The sequence below is a fragment of the Mus musculus genome, chromosome 2 (genome assembly GCF_000001635.26).
Source record: "Mus musculus strain C57BL/6J chromosome 2, GRCm38.p6 C57BL/6J".
Classification (NCBI taxonomy): domain Eukaryota; kingdom Metazoa; phylum Chordata; class Mammalia; order Rodentia; family Muridae; genus Mus; species Mus musculus.
In genome coordinates this window covers 122,484,136-122,508,766 of record NC_000068.7, presented here as the reverse complement: position 1 = coordinate 122,508,766, position 24,631 = coordinate 122,484,136, and the positions used below count along the sequence as shown (strand labels likewise).

General features: G+C 40.4%; 1 protein-coding gene across 2 annotated transcripts in view; it reads right to left on the bottom strand.

Moving 5' to 3' along the window:
- Slc28a2b (solute carrier family 28 member 2b) overlaps positions 1–23,826 on the bottom strand; it is a 43,100-nt gene extending 19,274 nt beyond the window's left edge. The window contains exons 1-5 of one of the 2 annotated variants that reach the window (NM_001085518.1): positions 22,677–23,826; positions 22,027–22,123; positions 21,832–21,923; positions 15,338–15,432; positions 14,367–14,550 (exon numbers count right to left, since the gene is read on the bottom strand). In NM_001085518.1, coding sequence (NP_001078987.1) covers positions 14,367–14,550; positions 15,338–15,432; positions 21,832–21,923; positions 22,027–22,107 — 452 coding nt within the window. In that variant the 5' untranslated portion in view covers positions 22,108–22,123; positions 22,677–23,826. The remainder of the gene's footprint in view (positions 1–14,366; positions 14,551–15,337; positions 15,433–21,831; positions 21,924–22,026; positions 22,124–22,676) is intronic. The other variant, XM_017319077.1, reaches the window with a different exon arrangement.
- Positions 23,827–24,631: the final 805 nt, after the last annotated feature.

Below are 24,631 nucleotides of genomic sequence, written 5' to 3'. Positions count from 1 at the left end.
TGATGCTTACAGGAAACTCATCTCAGAGAAAAAGATAGACACTACCTCAGAATGAAAGACTGAAGAACAATTTTCCAAGCAAATGGTATGAAGAAACAAGCTGGAGTAGCCATGCTAATATCTAATAAAATTGACTTCCAACCCAAAGTTATCAAAAAAGACAAGGAGGGACACTTCATACTCATCAAAGGTAAAATCCTCCAAGAGGAACTCTCAATTCTGAATATCTATGTTCCAAATGCAAGGGCAGCCACATTCATTAAAGACACTTTAGTAAAGCTCAAAGCACACATTGCACCTCACACAATAATAGTGGGAGACTTCAACACAACACTTTCACCAATGGACAGATCGTGGAAACATAAACTAAACAGGAACACAGTGAAACTAACAGAAGTTATGAAACAAATGGACTTAACAGATATCTACAGAGCATTTTATCCTAAAACAAAAGGATATACCTTCTTCTCAGCACCTCATGGGACCTTCTCCAAAATTGACCACATAATTGGTCACAAAACAAGCCTCAACATATACAAAAATATTGAAATTGTCCCATGCATCCTATCAGACCACCATGGACTAAGGCTGATCTTCAATAACAAAATAAATAATAGAAAGCCAACATTCATGTGGAAACTGAACAACACTCTTCTCAATGATACCTTGGTCAAGGAAGGAATAAAGAAATTGAGGACTTTTTGGAGATTAATGAAAATGAAGCCACAACATACACAAACTTATGGGGCACAATAAAAGCATTTCTAAGAGGAAAACTCATAGCTAGGAGTGCCTCCAAAAATAAACTAGAGAGAGAACACATTAGCAACTTGACAACACACCTAAAAGCTCTAGAACAAAAGGAAGTAAATTCACCCAAGAGGAGTAGACTGCAGGAAATAATCAAACTTAGAGCTGAAATCAACCAAGTGGAAACAAAAAAAACTATACAAAGAATCAACCAAACCAGGAACTGGTTCTTTGAGAAAATCAACAAGATAGATAAACCCTTAGCCAGACCCACTAGAGGGCACAGGGAAAGGATCCTAATTAACAAAATCAGAAATGAAAAGGGAGACATAACAACAGAACATGAGGAAATCCAAAACATTATCAGCTCCTACTAAAAAAGCCTATACTCAACAAAACTGGAAAACCTGAATAAAGTGGACAAATTTCTAGACAGATACCAGGTACCAAAATCAAATCAGGATTAGATTAATGACCTAAACAGCCCCATATACCCTAAAGAAATAGAAGCAGTCATTAATAGTTTCCCAACGAAAAAAGCCCAAGACCTGATGAGTTTAGTGCAGAGTTCTATCAGAACTTCAAAGAAGACCTAATTCCAATTCTCCTCAAACTATTCCCCAAAATAGAAACAGAAGGTACTCTACCCAATTCATTCTATGAAGCCAGAATTACACTGATACCTAAACCACATAAAGACCCAGAAATGAAAGAGAACTTCAGACCAATTTCCCTTATGAATATTGATGTAAAAATACTCAATAAAATTCTCACTAACTGAATCCAAGAACACATCAAAACAATCATCCATCCTGACCAAGTAGGTTTCATCCCAGGAATGCAGGGATGGTTCAATATATGGAAATGCATCAACGTAATTAGGTATATAAACAAACTCAAAGACAAAAACCACATGATCATCGCGTCAGATGCGGAGAAAGCATTTGACAAAATCCAACACCCATTCATGATAAAAGTCATGAATTCAAGGCCCATACCTAACCATGATAAAAGCAATCTACAGCAAACCAATAGCGAATATCAAAGTAAATGGTGAGAAGCTGGAAGCAATCCCACTAAAATCAGGAACTAGACAAGGCTGTCCACTCTCTCCCTACCTATTCAACATAGTACTTGAAGTCCTAGCCAGAGCAATTCGACAAAAAAAAAAAAAAAAAAAAAAAAATCAAGGAGATACAAATTGGAAAGGAAGAAGTCAAAATATCACTTTTTGCAGATGATATGAGAGTATATATAAGTGACCCTAAAAATTCCACCAGAGAACTCCTAAGCCTGATAAACAGCTTTGGTGAAGTAGCTGGATATAAAATTAACTCAAACAAGCCAATGGCCTTTCTGTACACAAAGGATAAACAGGCTGAGAAAGAAATTAGGGAAACAACACCCTTCTCCATAGTCACAAATAATATAAAATACCTTGGTGTGACTCTAACTAAGGAAGTGAAAGATCTGTATGATAAGGACTTCAAGTCTCTGAAGAAAGAAATTAAAAAAGATCTCAGAAGATGGAAAGATCTCCCATGCTCATGGATTGGCAGGATCAATATAGTAAAAATGGCTATCTTGCCAAAAGCTACCTACAGATTCAATGCAATCCCCATCAAAATTCCAACTCAATTTTTCATCCAATTAGAAAGGGCAATTGGCAGATTCATCTGGAATAACAAAAAACCTAGGATAGCAAAAACTCTTCTCAAGTATAAAAGAACCTCTGGTGGAATACCCATCCCTGACCTAAAGCTTTACTACAGAGCAATTTGATAAAAACTGCATGGTGCTGGTATAGCGACAGACAAGTAGACCAATGGAACAGAATTGAAGACCCAGAGATGAACCCACACACCTATGGTCACTTGATCTTTGACAAGAGAGCTAAAACCATCCAGTGGAAAAAAGACAGCCTTTTCAACAAATGGTGCTGGAACAACTGGCGGTTATCATGTAGAAGAATGCTAATTGATCCATTCCTATCTCCTTGAACTAAGGTCAAATCTAAGTGGATTAAGGAACTCCACATAAAACCAGAGACACTGAAACTTATAGAGGAGAAAGTAGGGAAAAGTCTTTAAGATATGGGTACAGGGGAAAAATTCCTGAATAGAACATCAATGGCTTGTGCTGTAAGATCGAGAATCAATAAATGGGACCTCATAAAGTTGCAAAGCTTCTGCAAGGCAAAAGACACTGTCAATGAGACAAAAAGACCACCAACAGATTGGGAAAGGATCTTTACCTATCCTAAATCAGATAGAGGACTAATATCCAATATATATAAAGAACTCAAGAAGGTGGGCTCCAGAAAATCAAATAACCCCATTAAAAAATGGTGCTCAGAGCTGAACAAAGAATTATCACCTGAGGAATACCGAATGGCAGAGAAGCACCTGAAAAAATGTTCAACATTCTTAATCATCAGGGAAATGCAAATAAAAACAACCCTGAGATTCCACCTCATACCAGTCAGAATGGCTAAGTTCAGAAATTCAGGTGACAGCAGATGCTGGCGAGGATGTGGAGAAAGAGGAACACTCCTCCATTGTTGGTGGGATTGCAAGCTTGTACAACCACTCTGGAAATCAGTGTGGCGGTTCCTCAGAAAATTGGACATAGTACTACTGGAGGATCCCGCAATACCACTCCTGGGCATATATCCAGAAGATGTCTCAACCAGTAAGAAGGACACATGCTCCACTATGTTCATAGCAGCCTTATTTATAATAGCCAGAAGCTGGAAAGAACCCAGATGTCACTCAACAGAGGAACAGATACAGAAAATGTGGTACATTTACACAATGGAGTACTACTCAGCTATTAAAAAGAATGAATTTGTGAAATTCCTAGGCAAATAGATGGACCTGGAGGGCATAATCCTGAGTGAGGTAACCCAATCACAAAGGAACTCACACAATAAGTACTCACTGACAATGGATATTAGCACAGAAACTTAGGATACCCAAGATATAAGATACCATTTGTTAAACGCATGAAACTCAAGAAGAACGAAGACCAAAGTATGGACACTTTGCCCCTTCTTAGAATTGGGAACAAAACACCCATGGAAGCAGTTATAGAGACAAAGTTTGGAGCTATGACGAAAGGATGGACCATCTAGGGACTGCCATATCCGGGTTTCCATCCCATAATCAGCTTCCAATCGCTGACACCATTGTATACACTAACAAGATTTTGCTGAAAGGACCCAGTTATAGCTGTCTCTTGTGAGACTAGGCCGGGGCCTAGCAAACACAGAAGTGGATGCTCACAGTCAGCTATTGGATGGATCACAGGGCCCCCAATGGAGGAGCTAGAGAAAGTACCCAAGGAGCTAAAGGGATCTGCAACCCTATAGGGGAATGCCAGGGCCAAAAAGTGGGAGTGGTTGGGTATGAGAGTGGTGGGGGGATGGTATGGGGGACTTTTGCGATAGCATTGGAAATGTAAATGAGGAAAATACCTAATAAAAATATTTTAAAAAATTGTGTAAAGATGGTACAAAGAGACCTTGGGCACGAACTCGGTGGAGGGTCCCAAGGTCCCCAGAGAACTCTCTCCACGCTGCAGGCACCCAAGCATACCCATGATCTTAAGATCACTGGTGATTAGAACACAACATCTGTTCCAAAAAAAACCCCAGAGGGTCTTGTGCTAGCAGGAATAGGGACAAAGGAAACCTGCCTGACCAGTGGCTGGGGTTCATTCTGGACACTGCCAGCCCTGTGCCATCTTGGGCGCGAACTTGGCAGGCCCTAGCACACCCAGGATCTTGGGATCACTGAGGCCAGTCTACCCAGGTGAGCACGTGGGTGGCAAAAGCAACAGAGCTTCTTGGACAGGGTCCCTTCCGGCCTTCATCCTCAGCCAGGAGACAGAACTGAGACCCAGATCCCTGGACACATTCCCTGCCAGAGGAGAGTCAGAATCCAGGGAGGTCTCTGACCCCAGGACTCATGAGGTAGATATGAGCTCCAGAATTCTGAGCACCTTCCCTGCAAGAGGAGAGCTTGCCTGCAGAAAGTGCTCTGATCACTGGGACTCAGGAGAGAGTTGGTATCTCAGGAATGCTAACAGAGACTAAAGAATCACAGAAGAAACAAGCTCCAACCAGAGACATCTAAAACATCTAACACCAGAGATGACAAAAGGCAAACAAAAGAATTTTACTAACAGAAACCAAGACCACTGGGCATCATCAGAACCCAGTATGCCCAACACAGCAAGTCATGGATACCCCAACACACGCAAAAAGCAAGATTCTGATTTAAAATCATATCTCATGATGCTGGAAGAGGATTTTAAGAAGGGCATTAATAACTCACTTAAAGAAATACAGGAGAACACTGCTAAACAGGTAGAAGTCCTTAAAGAGGAAACACAAATATTTCTTAAAGAATTACAGGAAAACACAAGCAAATAGGTGATAGAATTGAACAAAACCATTCAAGATCTAAAAATGGAAGTAGAAACAATGAAGAAAACACAAAGGGAGACAACTCTGGAGATAGAAACCCTAGGAAAGAAATCAGGAACCATAGACAGAATACAAGAATACAAGACATCAACAGAATACAAGAAATGGAAAAGAGAATCTCAGGTGCAGAAGATTCCATAGAGAACATGGACAAAACAATCAAAGAAAATGCAAAACGCAAAAAAGATTCTAACCCAAAACATCCAGGGAATCCAGGACACAGTAAAAAGACCAAACCTAAGGATAATAGGTATAGATGAGAATGAAGATTTTCAACTTAAAGGGCCAGTAAATATCTTCACCAAAATTATAGAAGAAAACTTCCCTAACCTAAGGGAAGAGATGCCCATGGACATACAAGAAACCTACAGAACTCCAAATAGACTGGACAAGAAAAGAAATTCCTCCCAACACATAATAGTCAGAACAACAAATGCACAAAATAAAGACATAATATTAAAAGCAGTAAGGGGAAAAGGTCAAATAACATATAAAGGCAGACCTATTAGAATTATACCACACTTCTCACCAGAGACAATGAAAGCCAGAAGATCCTGGACAGATGTTATACAGACCCTAAGAGAAAACAAATGCCAGCCCAGGCTACTATACACAGCCAAACTCTCAATTACCATAGATGGAGAAACCAAAGTATTCCATGACAAAACCAAATTCACACAATATCTTTCCATTGAATCCAGCCCGTCAAAGGATAATAATGGGAAAACTCTAACACAAGGATGGAAATTACGCCCTAGAAAAAGCAAGAAAGTAATCCTTCAACAAACCTAAAAGAAGACAGCAGCAAGAACAGAATCCCAACTCTAACAACAAAAACAGGAAACAACAATTACTTTTCATTAATATCTCTTAATATCAATAGATTCAATTCCCCAATAAAAAGACATAGACTAACAGATTGGCTACATAAACAGAACCCAACATTTTGCTGCTTACAGGAAACCCATGTCTTAGTCAGGGTTTCTATTCCTGCACAAACATCATGACAAAGAAGCAAGTTGGGGAGGAAAGGGTTTATTCGGCTTACATTTCCATGCTGCTGTTCATCACCAAAGGAAGTCAGGACTGGAACTCAAGCAGGTCAGGAAGCAGGAACTGATGCAGAGGTCATGGAGGGATGTTTTTACTGGCTTGCCTCTCCTGGCTTGCTCAGCCTGCTCTCTTATAAAACCCAAGACTACCAGCCCAGAGATGGTTCCACCCAGAAGGGGCCTTTCCCCCTTGATCACTAATTGAGAAGATGCCTTACAGCTGGATCTCATGGAGGCATTTCCTCAACTGAAGCTCCTTTCTCTGTGGTAACTCCAGCTGTGTCAAGTTGACACAAAACTAGCCAGTACAACCCACCTCAGGGAAAAAGACAGACACTACCTCAGAATGAAAAGCTGGAAAAAATTTTCCAAGCAAATGGTCTGAAGAAACAAGCTGGAGTAGCCATTCTAATATCGAATAAAATCAACTTCCAACCCAAAGTTATCAAAAAAGACAAGGAGAGGCATTTCATACTCATCAAAGGTAAAATCTTCCAAGAGGAACTCTCAATTCTGAATATCTATGCTCCAAATGCAAGGGCAGCCACACTCATTAAAGAAACTTTAGTAAAGTTCAAAGCACACATTGCACCTCACCCATTAATAGTGGGAGACTTCAACATCCCCCTCTCATCAATGGACAGATCCTGGAAACAGAAACTAAACAGAGACACCTTGAAACTAACAGAAGTTATGAAACAAATGGATGAAACAGATATCTACGGAACATTTTATCCTAAAACAAAAGGATATACCTTCTTCTCAACACCTCATGGCATATAATAGGCCAGGAAACAGGCCTCAACAGATACAAAAATATTGAAATTGTCCCATGCATCCAATCAGATCACCACAGACTAAGACTGATCTTCAATCACAACATAAATAACAGAAAGCCAACATTCATGTGGAAGCTGAACAATGCTCTACTCAATGATAACGTGGTCAAGGAAGAAATAAAGAAAGAAATTAAAGACTTTTTAGAGCTTAATGAAAATGAAGCCACAACATACTCAAACTTATGGGGCACAATAAAAGCAGTCCTAAGAGGAAAACTCATAACTCTGAGTGCCTCCTAAAAGAAACTAGAGAGAGCATACACTAGCAGCTTGACAGCTCACATAAAAGCTCTAGAACAAAAAGAAGCAAATTCACCCAAGAGGAGTAGATGGCAGGAAATAATCAAACTTAGAGCTGAAATCAACCAAGTGGAAACAAAAAAAACTATACAAAGAATCAACCAAACCAGGAACTGGTTCTTTGAGAAAATCAACAAGATAGATAAACCCTTAGCCAGACCCACTAGAGGGCACAGGGTCAGTATCCTAATTAGCAAAATCAGAAATGAAAAGGGAGACATAACAACAGAACAGGAGGAAATCCAAAACATTATCAGCTCCTACTAAAAAAGCCTATACTCAACAAAACTGGAAAACCTGAATAAAGTGGACAAATTTCTAGACAGATACCAGGTACCAAAATTAAATCAGGATTAGATTAATGACCTAAACAGCCCCATATACCCTAAAGAAATAGAAGCAGTCATTAATAGTCTCCCAACGAAAAAAGCCCAAGACCAGATGAGTTTAGTGCAGAGTTCTATCAGAACTTCAAAGAAGACCTAATTCCAATTCTCCTCAAACTATTCCACAAAATAGAAACAGAAGGTTCTCTACCCAATTCATTCTATGAAGCCATAATTACACTGATCCCTAAACCACATAAAGACCCCAAAAGAAAGAGAAATTCAGACCAATTTCCCTTATGAATATCAATGCAAAAATACTCAATAAAATTCTCACTAACCAAATCCAAGAACACATCAAAACAATCATCCATCATGATCAAGTAGACTTCATTCCAGGGATGCAGGGATGGTTTAGTATATGGAAATCCATCAACGAAATCCACTATATAAACAAATTCAAAGAAAAAAACCACATGATCATCTCATTAGATGCTGAAAAAGCAGGTGACAAAAATCTAACAGCCATTCATGATAAAAGATTTGGAAAGATCAGGAAGTCAAGGCCCATACCTAAACATAAAAAAAGAAATATACAGCAAACCAGTAGCAAACATTAAACTAAATAGAGAGAAGCTGGAAGCAATCCCACTAAAATCAGGGACTAAACAAGGCTGTCCACTTTCTCCCTGCCTATTCAATATTGTACTTGAAGTCCTAGCCAGAGCAATTAGACAACAACAACAAAAAAAAAGGTCAAGGGGATACAAATTGGAAAGGAAGAAGTCAAAAGTTCACTGTTTGCAGATGATATGATAGTATATATAAGTGATCCTAAAAATTCCACCAGAGAACTCCTAAACATAACAAACAGCTTCAGGGAAGTAGCTGGATATTAAATTAACTCAAACATATCAGTGGCCTTTCTCTACACCAAGGATAAACAGTCTGAGAAAGAAATTAGGGAGACAACATCCTTCACAATAGTCACAAATAATATATAATACCTTGGTGTGACTATAACTAAGGAAGTGAAAGATCTGTATGTTAAGAACTTCAAGTCTCTGAAGAAATAAATCAAAGAAGATCTCAGAAGATGGAAAGATCTCCCATGCTCATGAATTGGCAGGATCAATATAGTAAAAATGGCTATAATGCCGAAAGCAAACTACAGATTCAATGCAATCCCGATCAAATTCCAACTTAATTCTTCACCAAGTTAGAAGGGGCAATTTGCAAATTCATCTAGAATAACAAAAGTAGGATAGCAAAAACTGTTCTCAACAAGAAAAGAACCTCTGGTTGAATCAGCATGCCAGACCACAAGCTATACTACAGAGCAATTGTGATAAAAAAAAAAAAAACCTGTATGGTAATGGTACAGCAATTGGCAGGTAGACCAATGGAACAGAATTGAAGACCCAGAGATGAACCCACACACCTATGGTCACTTGATCTATGACAAAGGAGCTAAAACCATCCAGTGGAAAAAAGCATTTTCAACAACTGTTGCTGGCACAACCGGCAGTTATCATGTAGAAGAAGGCAAATTGATCCATTCTTATCTTCTTGTACAAAGCTCAAGTCTAAGTAGATCAAGGAACTCCACATAAAAACAGAGACATTGAAACTTAAAGAGGAGAAATTTGGGGAAAGTTTCGAAGATATGTGTACAGGGGAAAAATTCCCGAACAGAACAGAAATGGCTTGTGCTGTAAGATGGAGAATCAGCAAATGAAACCTCATAAAATTGCAAAGCTTCTGTAAGGCAAAAGGCACTGTCAATAAGACAAAAGGGCCACACGCAGATTGGGAAAGGATCTTTACCAATCCTAAATCAGATAGGGGACTAATATCCAATATATATAAAGAACTCAAGAAGATGGATTCCAGAAAATCATATAACCCTATTTAAAAAATGGAGTAAATTGCTAAACAAAGAATTCTCAACTGAGAAATACCGAATGTCAGAGAAGCACCTGAAAAAATGTTCAATATCCTTAATCATCAGGGAAATGAAAATCAAAACAACCCTAAGATTCCACCTCACACCGGTCAGAATGGCTAAGTTCAGAAATTCAGGTGACAGCAGATGCTGGCAAGGATGTGGAGAAAGAGAACACTCCTCCATTGTTGGTGGGATTGCAAGCTGGTACAACCACTCTGGAAATCAGTCTCCTGGTTCCTCAGAAAATTGGACATAGTACTACTGAAAGATCCAGCAATTCCTCTCCTGGACATATACCCAGAAGATGTTTCAAATTGTAATAAGGACACATGCTCCACTATGCTCATAGCAGCCTTATTTATAATAGCCAGAAGCTGGAAAGAACAAAGATGTCCCTCAACAGAGGAATGGATACAGAAAATGTGGTACATTTACACAATGGAGTACTACTCAGCAATTAAAAACAATGAATTCATGAAATTCTTAGGCAAATGGATGCATCTAGGGGATATCATCCTGAGTGAGGTAACCCAATCACAAAAGAACACACATGATATGCGCTCACTGATAAGCGGATATTAGTCCAGAAACTTAGAATATCCAAGATACAATTTGCAAAACATGAAACTCAAGAAGGAAGACCAAAGTGTGGATACTTCACTCCTTCTTCGAATGGGGAACAAAATACCCATGGAAGGCGTTACAGAGACAAAGTGCGGAGCTGAGATGGAAGGAAGAACCATCTAGAGGCTGCCCCACCTGGGGATCCACCCATATACAACCACCAAACCCAGACACTATTGCATATGCCAGAAAGATTTTGCTGATAGTACCCTGATATAGCTCTCTCTTGTGAGGCTATGCCAATGCCTGGGAAATACAGAAGTGGATGCTCACAGTCATCTATTGGATGGAACACAGGGCCCCTAATGAAGGAGCTAGAGAAAGTACCCAAGGAGCTAAAGGGGTCTGAAACGTTATAGGAGGAACAACAATATGAACTAACCAGTACGCGCCCCCCAGCTGTTTCTCTAGTTGCATATGTAGTAGAGAATGGCCTAGCTGCCCATCAGTGGGAGGAAGGGCCCTTGGTCTTGGGAAGATCATATGCCCCAGTACAGGGTAATGCCTGGATCAAGAAGCAGGAGTTGGGGAGCAGGGTGGGGGGAGTTTATAGGGGGCTTTGGGCATAGCATTTGAAATGTAAATGAAGAAAATATCTAATAATATATATGTAAATGTCCCAATAGCCAAAATAAATAAAAAAGATGGTATTAATATATATTGTTCTAATACGTCTCACAGGATACTCAAATTCTGTCTAATGTAGGCTCCATGGGAATTCTGGGTTATTATCTTGCATGGCAAAGTAGAAGAGGTCTAAGAATAGGCAATACAGTGTTTTAGTTTATTTCATTTGTTTTGGATTGTTTTAATTTGAACTAGGATGGGGAGTATTAGACACTGAGTCTAGAGTAGAGAGTGCAGTGACAATCATTGCCTGCTTTGAACAGGTATTAATTATCTATGTCTGTGGCTCCAGGTAGAGAGTTCAATAGACAGATATTATACATATATTAATAAAAAATACCTGTGGCTCTGGATAGAGAGCCAAACGAAAAGATGGTATATATTGTTTAACCAGCCACGGGAAACTCATATTCTGCTAACATGGGCTCCACGGGAATCTTGAGTAGGCACATACAGTATCTTAGTTTACTTCATTTTTTAAAGATTGTTTTTATTCTTCAAAATGTGTGTGATTTTGATTTTGTGGTTATATTATTCCTCTGAGAGAGAGATCAATATAAAGGTTTTTCTGATTACTAGCTCAAGGATATGCTGACTTGGGGGAAAGGTATTTTTGTGTTTTTGAAAAGGTAGTTAAGGTATTTACACCCTCCAGAGTTATATGGATCAGAGTTGATAGAGGGCGACCCCCTGAAGAACTAGATTCCAGAGAATCAATCAAAAAGGTTATTTTGGTGATAGTAAAGTTTTGCTTTGAGATTTATATATTATAGAATACACAGCCTTGGTGAGTCTCATCATTAGAAATGCCAAACTGACCAGCTTGAACTCCTGATGAACTTTCAGCCAGATTCAGTCAAGACACAGACAGCAGAGACTAAATCAATCATTGGTGTGGCCTTCTTAAGCCAACTCTATTTTCCCTACCTTTCCCCCCAGGAAAATATCTCAATACCCATATTCATCTTGAAGAAGTTATGAAGAGTTGTCACCCCAGTATCCTGGGATTTGGGGCTGGAGGGGTTATTATAGGTTGTCTTTCTAAGGGATGTAGAAATGGCCATAATTGGAACAGGGGGAATGGCTAGAATTGATTATATCGCCATAATCTCATTTTGTAGAAATCTTTTTAATTGTTTAAGTTGAAGTCATAGTTTCTTATTTTGGTACAGAATTTATTTGATGCAAAATTGAGGTTTTCATTGGTATAAATTTTTTCTATTGATACAAAAACTTTTAAAGTACAGGACTTAGACTCAGTCCTTCTGTAACTGTTATTATAAACTGATGAGAGATGATTAAGCCTGTGACTTAAGGGCCAAATAGCAAATTCACAGCCCTGAGTTTATTGTTAGGGTGTTTACAGAGATTTTAATCATAAAAATCTGAGAGTAGTTAATGGACAACAGTCCAGATTACTTTATATAGATAGTTGATTTTCTAAAACATCAGAAATCCACAGAATGTGACTTTAATATTATTTATTCACTTGTTGTTGAGACTAGTCTGCCCCTGACAGCTTTCCCTGTCTTAGATTCAAAGAAGAAATTGAGCATCTATGAGTTACTCCAGTTGTGGCAAGACAGCCACTAGGCAAGAATTGCCTCATTTCATCTACAGACATAATACTGTCCAAAGAAAGGACACAATTACAGGTTTAGGACAGCTTGATTCTGCTGAGACAGAATAGGTTAGTTTTTAATATCCTGTTTCTCTAAAATCTGTCAGTTAATCATGGTCAGAAGGCTAAAAACCGATGCTCCAACGTTTTGAAGTAAGGGATTGTCCAGGTGACCAGTGGTCTCAAAAAATTGGCTAAGTTTTGGAAGCTGTGTTAGGCTTCCTATATATTTTCAGTTAATATCAGTCACTCTTGGATTTCTTTTTTTCTTTCTTTCTTTTTTTTAATTAGGTATTTTCTTCATTTACATTTCCAATGCTATCCCAAAAGTCCCCCATGCCCTCCCCCCCACTCTCCCCCCAACTCCCACTTCTTGGCCCTGGCATTCCCCTGTACTTAGGCATATAAAGTTTGCAAGACCAATGGGCCTCTCTTTCCACTGATGGCCGACTAAGCCATCTTCTAATACATATGCAGCTAGAGACACAAGTACTGGGGGGTACTGGTTAGTTCATATTGTTGTTAGCCAGGCAGTGGTGGCACACACCTTTAATCCTAGCACTCTTGGATTTCTGATGGGGTTGAAAAACTACTTATAGTCTCATAGCCAACCCAGGTATTTACTTTGAGAGAATAGATTTGATAGGATGATTTTCAGATGGCATACTATCTAAAGCCAGGACATACGTCAAAGTAGAATCATAAGTCTTTTAATTTAGGATAGATGACAAAGTTCTGTCCTAATAACATGAATAAGGAATGAGTGTTAAATCTCTCTTGCACTTTATGGTAATAGTTGTGTTCAATTTATATCTGAGATAAGAGTCTTTTAACACAAAGGGGGAAGTGTTGCAGATAACCCTGGGGATATTGGTAATTTGATGCTAATTATGTTCTCCTGGTTTTGAACAAGGATGAGTCAGCACTCAGTTGATGTCCCATAAACCTTTTTCTCACATTATTTTGTAAAATAAAGGCTAGAGCCAGTGATTGAGCAGAATAAGGCAAGGTAGAGCTGAAAGTTGAGAGAGAGAAAAGGTCAGGAGAAAGAGAGAGAGATATCCAAGGAGCTAAAGAGATCTGCCACCCTGTAGGTGCAACAACATTATGAACTAACCAGTACCCGGAGCTCTTGACTCTAGCTGCATATGTATCAAAAGATGGCCTAGTCGGCCATCACTGGAAAGAGAGGCCCATTGAACACGCAAACTGTATATGCCTCAGTACAGGGGAATGCCAGGGCCAAAAAATGGGAATGGGTGGGTAGGAAAGTGGGGGGGGGGGTATGGGGGACTTTTGGGATAGCATTGGAAACGTAATTGAGGAAAATATGTAATAAAAAAATTAATAAAAAGAAAAGTAAAGAGAGAGAGAGAGAGAGAGAGAGAGAGAGAATGACTGAGGAGGAGGTAGAAGGAAAGCAGAGCAGAAGCCCCTGGCCTGGAGAAACCACAAGCTATAAGGAGTCTCATACATGGGGAATATGGTAGTATAGCCATAGATCTGCCCAATCTAGGCACACAGCTTGTATTCATATTAATTGAGTTGTGTTTTCATTGCCGGGGCATGTTTGGGTTGCAGATTTACCACAACAACATCCTTGCCTCCTGGGCTCTATGATGTGAAAAGCTTTGATTCCCACCATGATATTCTGCCCTATTATCAGATAAGGTTGATGGGGCTAAGCAACCATACACTATGCCTTTGAAACAGGGAGCCAGGATAGTTTCCTTTCCACATTGTTCTTAGATATTTTGTGAACAGCAACAAAAGTTGATTGATACACTTACCACTTCAGACAACGTCTCAGGCAGAAGTTTCTAAAGCAACTTAGACATCTTATTAATTTTTTAGCAGGGAATTTTTCCAGAAAGTGGTAAGCAGAAATGAAGAACACAAGACAGGTGATGACAAACAAGGCCAGTGCCCTCTGGAAGTTCAGGATGCACGCTGCCAGGAAGTAGGCAGCATAAGCTGTGAAGAGAAGGGGAAGAGTGGGGGTCAGGAAGGCTGAGCCTCCATGCAAAATGAAGACATTCCTCTCTGCTCCTGGGTAAGTCTCACCCCCTTCTGTTTAGCTGCTGTCCCCAATCTCTGCCTTAGATGTGGTTCACATCCACTGTCAGACTCAGGAATCAGGCATCTCTTTGTGAACTTGATTTTTACCTCAGCTATGTTGAGATGTCAAGTGATTAAACTTTTTCTACAGTAAAGCCATGTAAGGAGGCTGGCACTAGGAGGAAAAGCCACATGATGCTTCCCTCAGGGCCCCAGATTCACCCCAAAGGATAATTTGTGATCTCACCATCCCAGCTACTCCTAATCAATGCTCCATATGCCCCTGATAGCATACATAAACAAGGTTTTCTGTCTTCCAAAAATAGTGTATAGCACTGATTTTAAGTATAAAGCAGTAAATGAGTTATGTATAAGGGTATCTTTCATAAATACTACAGACATGAGCCCTGAATCAAATCCAAGCACTAAAAAGGAGGTGAACTAAAAGATTTTTTTTTATTCTTAAAAATTTAAACCTGTCAAATAGTGTGGTTTTGAACTGTAGCTTATCTTTGGATTTTACTTATCCTTCTGGGTCTGAGGCAATAAATTATTTTTACCTACATGCAGTTAGATCTGTACCTCATAGAGCCTTTAGGTTAACTTATGAGTACGATTAGTTTTCACCCAGCCATAGCCTTGACATAGTTGACAGTTGTGAAAATGCTCGTGTTTTACCCTCCATGAATTCTCATGATCTCACCTAAACACAAGAGACCAAGCAGGATCTTTCTGAATAAACCAGCATGTCTTTCAAAGAAACTTCTCGCCTTCGTGAAAGGCTGAAAAATCCTCCTGCTGAGAAGCCAAAATTAAAATGTGAGCATTACTTCATCCTGTTTGTGCAATTCTTTGAACTCGATGGGCCAGGCAAAGATTGTTCTTAGTTAATAAAGAAAATTAATCAGATGCAGATGTTTGTAGTACTCCAACGAGGCCCCCAAAGGCCAGCTCTGACTTTTCACCTGTGCATCAGGTCAGGAAGGCTGACTCCTCATACAGTAGCTATGTCATTGGTGTCTTCTACCACAGAAACGGATGATGTTCTGTGTTTATCCTAGGACAGACATTGCTTGCCTTCCATATTCTGCCATCCTTCCTAGAGGCTATTCTATCACAGCACCCTAACACCACACAGAGCTAGCACTTTGAGCAGTTCTTCATACTTCGGCAGATAGGAGAGAAAACAGCACTAACATCAAGGGTCTCTAGGTTGACAGGCCTGAGAGAGGATGCCCAGCAAGAACTACTCAAGACTGCTTTATATAGTGTTTTCCATGTGTTTGGGCTCAAAGGAGTTGCAAATACTAACATTGATCCTCTAATAACCATGGAGGTGGTTGCTATTGCAATCTGAAAGCCAGGAAGCTGAGTAACTTTCCCAAAGTCACAGAGGTTGTCAGGGGGAGAGCTTGTCACTGAGTAGCCTGGCTCCTGAACCTAAACTCTCCATCATCATCCGAGGCTGTGCCTTACCTGACCCCATTATCTGCCTTTGCCAACCTAAGTGTCCTTAGCACACTGAAGCTATGTGTGCAAAAACATCCCACTCCCATATTCTTGGAAGCTCCAAAGAAAGTGAACCCAGCTAGAAGTGACCTGTCTGACTATGGTGGTAAGGTATGATGCTTAGTCACTGGTGGGACCAACTGCTAAATGGTCTGGGGTCTTGGTCCACACAGTATTGGACTCCTTCTCTATTGGTGCCTATCCCACTTAACTTACACTTGAACGTGTTATAACCATAGCCCCTATATCCTTCCTTCTTCAGTCTCACCTCTCTCCCCTTATCTTCTGCAGGAAGTCTAACCCTGACTTGCCTCAACAGAGTGTACATGCTCAGATACAGAGAAGTAAAAGAGAGAGCAAAACTGTTCTTATCACCCTTGGATTGTCTAAACCCATCACTTCAGGAGGATATTTGGGATCTCAAGGCCTCTGACACCATCTGTGCTCAGTGGAAAAGTAATGAGTCAGAAAGTTTACAGTGTCAGTAGCTGAGAGCAGTGATCCTCTAATAACCCTGGAGGTGGCTGCACTTGCAGTCTGAGCATCACTCACAAAGTACACAAAGCAATGCTCTCACTTTTGACTCTAGGCTTCCCATGAGATCCAGGTCTTTTAGTTGCTCCTCCAGGTCCACACTCCACCTTGCTTAGATCCTGGGAGTTCAACCTGTGAGGATATACCACTGAGCTCCAAACCCCTTGGCTTGTCTCTTGAATTTCTGCCCATGGGACCTCACAAGAGCTCACAATACATAAAGTTCACGTCTAAGCAGGGAGGGATTCTGATCTGACTATACTACCAGGTTCTGTTGCACAATACCCTTCTGGTCTAGGAATAGATTGTGTTCACTGTTTCAAACCTTAGATCAAGTACCATCCTTCCCGTGACTCAGCTCTACTTCATAACATTTTCAAATGTCCATCTTTGTTTGTTATTGTTACGTGTATATTTGTGGAGGTGAGGATTGTGCATGCAGAGGCCAGAGGAAGCCCCAGAGCTTATGAAGTTAAGATCACAGATAGTTGTAAGCCACTGGATGTGGCCTCTAGGTACTGATCCTGAGTCCTCTGAAAAAGCAGTGATGTACTTAACCACTGAGCCACCTCTCCAGCCATTCTTTTTGTTTTTTCTTAATTCTATTTTTAGGTCAGTATTGGGTTTTATTATGGTATTTTCACACACCTGACATAATACTTTATTTGCACATAATGGCCTCTTTATGAGTAAATTCTCTTCTGGTTATTCTAGTTTAAATATGCTACCTGGGGCTGGAGAGATGGCTCAGAGTTTAAGAGCACTGACTGCTCTTCCGAAGGTCCTGATTTCAAATCTCAGCAATCACATGGTGGCTCACAACCATCCTTAATAAGAGCTGATGCCCTCTTCTGGTGCGTCTGAAGACAGCTACAGTGTACTTACATATGATAAATAAATAAATCTTTAAAAAATAAAAATAAATAAATAAATATGCTACCTGTTTCCTAATTCACACAGTGAAGCTGGCTTAAAACTATGCCCAATTACATTTAATGAGCAGATTGCAATAAAACCTACAGTATCAGTTAAACTACTTTAATACACGTTCATTTTTAAACATTGTATTTGTTTTAATATAAATGTACAAATTATATCAGTGTTTGTGAATACAATGCAGAAATAATTGTTAATGATCTGTGCTCTGAAAGTGAGCTTAAAAATGACCTAAGACCTCTAATTCAAATCTGTCCTGTAGTAGCTCTATTAATAGATCGTTTGTGTTTCAAAGTCTGAACTGTGAGTAGAATGTATCGAGGCGTTTAACGTGTAGTTTAGCCAGTCAAAAGTATGCATGTAGAGTTTAAAGACTATGTTTAAACTTAAATATTAATTTTAATAATTTGATTTGGAAAAGCATGTTATAATATAATGTTTTCACTATATATATAAAAAAAACTATGCCCAATTAAATACCTGTTGGGCAAAGCCACTGCAAAAGAGGAGGGGACATGCTTGAGTCTAAGAGTCAATAGAAAGCACAGGCTTAGGGTTTCACCTCCTCACCACAAACCACCATTTCCTGGGAAGTTCCAAGTACTTCAGAAATCACCTAAATATTTGCAAAACCCATGAAAAATGGAATCCTAGAAAACCAGGTTGGAACTGAGTATGAAAAAGAAAAAAAAAAACCAAAAACAAAAACAACGATGGACTATACATCCAAAAGAAAAAGAGAAAAAACAATGCAACCTTTTAAACTAAACAAGCAGTCACAGAAGCACACACACAAGGGTCCGTGAACTCTGTATCTTGCCTGGTCCAGCACCTTGCTAACAGAACCAAGCTCTTACCTACATGATGGTACGGTTTGAGCACTTGTATCAGTCCTGTAAGTAGAAAGTGAATTGAGACGTTTAACTGCTAGGTGAGTGAACATTGGCACTGTGCCTCTACCTCCAAGTGTCTGTATGGGAGGACAGCCCTCCCACAGGCTTTCTGCCCCCATCCCCACGTGGTGGGTGGAAGACAAATGGTCCAGCATGGTCAGAAGCTCTAGCTAAACAGGACTTTGGTGGTCACCACATCCAGCAGCAAACAATCCAAAAGCTTTCTTAGTAAAACTATTGGCAAGATGTAGAAAGTGTCCTAACTTCGGGAGGCAGACAGAGCTCTGTGTCACTCCCAGAACCTGGAGCTCTTCCTTTAGCTGTTCATTCACTCAGCTCAAGCTGTGGAGAACATGAGGCAGCTTTCAGACAATCCAGCTCCAGTGAATGCAGGCAGTGAAGCCCCAGCTGAGTGTTTACTACTCCTGCTTGAAGAAAGAAATAAAAGCAGGAACTGAAGGAGTCGACTCAGAATCAACTGATGGTGTGAGAAAATAGTGAGGACTGCCCAGCACAGGTGTCTAGACCCTTTCAAAAGGTCAAAGGTCTTATTTTACACCCAGTTAAATACCAGTTGGACAAGCTTCTACAAAACAATAGAGGACATGCTCTGGCATTGTAAAAATAAGTCACAGGCAGAGGATTAGGTCCCTATCTTCTAACCACAAATCCATCATCTGAAGTGCCAGTTTTCATAGCTAAAGTTATGTACACAACTGTGTTTGGAGGTTTCTACCCCACCTTAGATCATTTAGTTCCCAAATAAAAGAAAGAAACCTTCATATTTACAATAAGCCTCAAATCACTAGAGCTGGGAAGATATCAACCCTCTATGCTATTTTGTCTACTTCCTTGTCAATGACCCTGAGATAGCACTTGACATGTTCTCCCTGAGCTGCTCCTACTCCAACTGGCCAGTCCTCACGGCCATGTGTTGACAACGCATCTATGCCATGGCACCTTCTTCTTTCTTCCTCTTCCTTCCTCCCCAAGAGGCCACCATGAGAGGAGTTGAACCATGAGCATATGGCCATGAGAAACAGCAAGTGACAAGGGACACATGGCTGTGATATAAGTTAAGATAGCTCGAGAGCCTGCCCAATCTAGGCTGACAGCTATTCTATGCTAGCTCAAATGAATTATTGATTTTACACAACTGCTTTTGAACTTAAGAGCTGGATGATCTTGTTGCATAGCAAATAGAGAAATTTACAAAGCATCCAAAGGAGAATGGCAACTGTGTCTCACACACAAACAGAGGCTAATAACCAGTGTGTAAAGCCAAGAAAGGAGTAAGCCAGAGCAAAGTCTATCAGAGAAGGCCAGCATGTTTAAATCAGAGGTGATAGCTATGAGGAGCTGGAAATAGCTAGTTTTAAAGCATCTCACTCTAAATACAATGAGAAAGGACCTAAACCAGAACATAGCCACTACCGAGTCTCCGTAGATGTGTTGTCTGGGAGAGGACTTTCCTCCACAAAACACCCACACCTTTGCTTGATACAGCCCTCACAGAAGATAGCCAGTATTTGATCTTTACTGTGTTGTGGAGGAGCAATACCAAAAATCTAAAGAAACAAAGTACCAAGCTAGGTGTGGTGAGTCACAGCTGTATGCCCAGCTGAGCCCAGAAGAGATTTGAGGCCAGCCTAAGTGACAGAATAAGAATGTCCCAATAGATAGATAGATATATGGATAAATAGATACATAGATAGATACATAGATGATAGATACATATATACATCAATAGATATATACATAAATACATAGGTACATAAATAACAGATACATATATACATAAATACATAGATATATAGATAGACACATAGATAAACACATAGATACATTGATATATAGATACATAAATAAGTACATGGACAGGCAGACATGAAGAACCTACACAGTGGGTTTTCTAACCTGCCCTCAGCTTCTTCCCGCAGAACTCATCTCTCCTCAAGTTGGAGGTAGCATTTGTTCTGACAGGCAGTGGAGTTTTCCAAGGAAAGCGATTCTATCTCATGACTATGCCCATGCCCATTTCAGGCTGAGCCCTTGGGTTTATTTCTTTTGCAAGGAAAATTATAGGTGCTATTTGAATAACTGAGGAACAGGAGACTGAGGGCATAAGTCCCGCACCTATCGCAGTGGATGACGAGCAAGGCATGTTCAGAAGGAGAGGAGAATAAGCCTGAGTGGGAAGTGGGAAGCTCTACAAGAATTTAAAGAGTTCAAACGTGGGCTGGAGAGATGGCTCAGTGGATAAGAGCACTGATTACTCTTCCAAAGGTCCTGAGTTCAATTCCAGGAACCACATGGTGACTCACACTCATCTATAATGGGATCTGATGCCATCTTCTGTTGTGTCTGAAGAAGCGACAGTGCACTCACATACAAAAATAAAGAGTTCAAGCCCTTGAGGATCATTAGTCCTGCTGTGTGGGATGGTGGAGGTCTCAGATCAGCACACTAGTGTGCCAAGTGGTAATCATCCTTGGCAGGTAAGCAAAAAATATCAATAACATTCATGTCTAAATTATGCTTAAAGAGGAAAAAGTAACTTTGATGGGGGGTGAGGGGTGAAAGAGCATCCAGGCTATTCTTACACTCATTAAGACCAGAACTCATCTTCCTGTATCAGCCTTCAAGGTACAGAGTTGACAGTTGTGTAATACTAGACTAGCATGAAATTCCACTCATGTACTTAACAGCAAGAATTTAATCCCAGCCCTCAGGAGTTTGAGGCAAGAGCATATCAGTAAATCCAACGGGGCACCCTAGCTTATAAATGAGTACCAAGCCAGCTATAACTGCTTAGTAACATTTTATCAAAAAGCAAAGAGAAGAAAGAAAAAGAAGAGAACAGCAAAGATCCAAACCCAAACAAGAAAAACAAAACAAAACAAACGAACCAGGACATTCCTGGGCCAAGTTCAGCTATGGCTCTAAGCAGACTGACCATAGAATTTACATTATTAACTGTTAAACTGCTAACAAAAGGACGACATTTTGTGTCTACAAAAATGTACTCTGTTCATCAAAGTAGTGCTCAATCAATGTTATCCATTGAATGTTGTTGCCTTTGCTATTCTTTTCTTAGTGTTGCCCCGGCAGGCACTGATGGGATTGTCTAAGTCATGGGCTGACATTCAGTTAATTCTATAAAATACACATGCTTATGTAGTAACATGCAGTGATCCTGGTCCTGACTGTGAGTTAAGCAATCTAAGAATGAGTAGCTTTGATCTGTTCTCAGGCACTTTTCTTCCCTGCCCCCCACCCACAGGTTCTTGGTTGATAACTAAGCTGGAATCCAGAGCACCCTTACCTCCAGAGAGAGGAATGACCCAAGCCATCCTCCAGGCTGAGTCCCTGTGTCACTTCCTCTAGTGTGTTTCTTTGCGCAAGATTTCCACCTTCCTACAAGCACAGGTAAATATGAGATAAGCCATGCAGTCCTCTCAGGGGATCTAGAGACTGAGAAAGCAACCAGAGCCACACAGCAGCCACCATACTGAATTACCATGAGCTCGAGACCTGGGTTCTCCATGCCATTCTCCACTCTGGCCTGGGAAACAGACTTTCTTCCCTCTGACTTCTCCATCTCCTGTTATCACCTGCTGAAAAACAAAACTCAAGGCTAACACTGGCTGATTTGTCATTCAGTAATGTGGGGCAAAGGAGAAGTTTTATGGACATATCCTCTCAGAAAACACAAAACTGGCCTCTCTAAGAAGTCTTATGCTTCCATTAAGAATAAGAAGTAGAAAGATTATGAAGAGATTAATATGATATATAACAAAAGGCAGAATTTGATTTCTTGTTGTAAATGATTATGGGAAAGAGGCAATATGACAGACAAGAAGTCTGGGAGGAACTTTAATGAATCATTGGGCCTCCCAGAGCCCCAGGACCTGGGTTGAAATATAACCCACTTACTCTCTCAAACCAAGGGTCATATAGCATTGTTCTTTATCTTTTTTCTACAGCAGGCCCCACTGAGCTATGCAGAAAAGATTGAGAGAGAAAATGATAGCTGATGAAGTGCTGGGTGCCCAGCATTGCTGGGGGGTTGGGGAAAACAACAGATCAACAGATTGTTTAGATAAGGTTCTCCAAGGAAAAGAACACATAGAGTGTGTATCTAAGAGAGGGCTTCCAAGAATGACTTACAGTGTGCTGGATGGGTCCACACAGCCCAGTCCAACAATGGCTGGAACCTGGGAGTTGTTCAGGTTACAAAGTCAGAAGCCTCAGCACTTCCAAACCTGGTGCTTTGAAGACTCCTGGAGAGCTACCGATCTTCAATGTCCACTGGATCCCGGAGACACTGGAGTCTGATGTCAGTGAGGATGCACAGCTGCAGCAAGGATTAACACCCTCACCAGCAGCAGGAAGTGAAGCAGGCCAGCAAACAGCAGAGTTTCCCCCAGAAGACTTCTTTTATGTAGGTGGTTACCACTGAGAAGGGCTACCCACTCTAGGGGAGGAGCTTCTTCAAAACGTGTTTCTGACTTGAGACCAATGCTATATAGTTATCTCACTACCAGTGAAAATGCACTGTATTTTCCTCAGAAAATTGGCAAGGTCCCTGGAGGAATGTGGTCTTTTATTGTCCTATGCCTTAACTATGACAAGATAAATTTAAGAACATTTAACGACTGATAGCATCTCAGTCATTACATTACTGGATAAAGGAACACAAAAGGAATAAAAATACAGATATTTTCTTAATAAATGCATCTATCTACTCAAACATAGTCTGAACACAATTGGGACAGAAACATTCTTGGCACTAACAATCCCCATTTCTATAACAGATTTCGTAGCCTTACCTGGAGTTATAACTATCTTCTACACCGATTCCTTAGTCCCTCCACCCTCAGCAAGCACATCGGGCATTCTTGGTCCTTTACTTGGAGAAGTGACCAATGCCTTCACTCTTGAAGGGTCTGGGTTATGTATCATCCTACCTGGGTTGAGTTGTTGTAGTTTCCCTTGGCTTTAATCACAGTGCAGATCTCTTGTGTTTGATATGATGTTCCTTACCTCCATTGTAGGGAAAGAGTTCAATTTCATTTGGTCTGGGTCAACCACCCCTCCTAACTCTATGGTTGCTTCCAATGTGGATAGAGAGTAGTCTTAGCTTCCAGTTCAGTGGGATATCTCCAGACCAAAGCACCCCCACTTCTGGGGTCAAAACTTCTAGGCCAACAGAGCATAAGCTTTTGGGTCATAAAGCAAAAGTTTAGCTGGTGGCTCAATGGCGATGCTGATGAGGTACCTTTTCCATTTCCACATCTCCATCCTGGACCTGTGAAGCCTGAGTAATGGGAGAAACCATATATTGGGCACTGATTTGATCACAATGGACCTTCTAGAAACCTCAGAATTCCAGCCTGCTGCCAGCTTGCTAGCTATATAACTGCATCTTTTTTCAAGGTAGAACCAGAGATATGTTCTTATTAACATAAATCAATTACAGAGGATGGAAGTTATTATATTTTCATGTGTGCATAATGAACTTTGATCCTATTCAGCCCTACTATCCTCTTCTGTCTCCTTCTACTCCCAACAATGCTCCTTCTCTTCCAAACTAGCCACTCCTCTACTTCTAGGTCTCAATTTTGTTTTCTTTTAACAACCCAGAGAATTTCATTAAGGTTTCTTTACAGGGTCATGAGCTCCTTGCCAACATTTATACCTGAAGAAGAGTTGTCTCCTTTCCCTATCATCCACCAACTACCATAAATAAACCCTCAGAAAGGGGTGTGATCAACAAGTATCTCTTGTTCCCTATATAGAATATTGACCGTACAGGACTAATGTTATACTCGTCTGGCATATGTAATCATAGCTATGGTGAGTCAAAGAGTGCAGCAGTCATATCTTTCCCAGAAGTCATCACCCGACCAGCATCACCAACATCACCAACACCCTTCCTCCATCTCAGAGATTCTTCCCACCCTCTTTCTGTGATACTCACTGAGTCTTGTATGTGACTTAATAGATGTCTCATTTATTGCTGGACAATAAATAAGTGGTCACTTGTTTTGAGTACATTGAGCAGTTGTATCTCTTCAGACACCACTGACCAGTGTGGAAAGAAATCTCGCTGACCCAAGCAG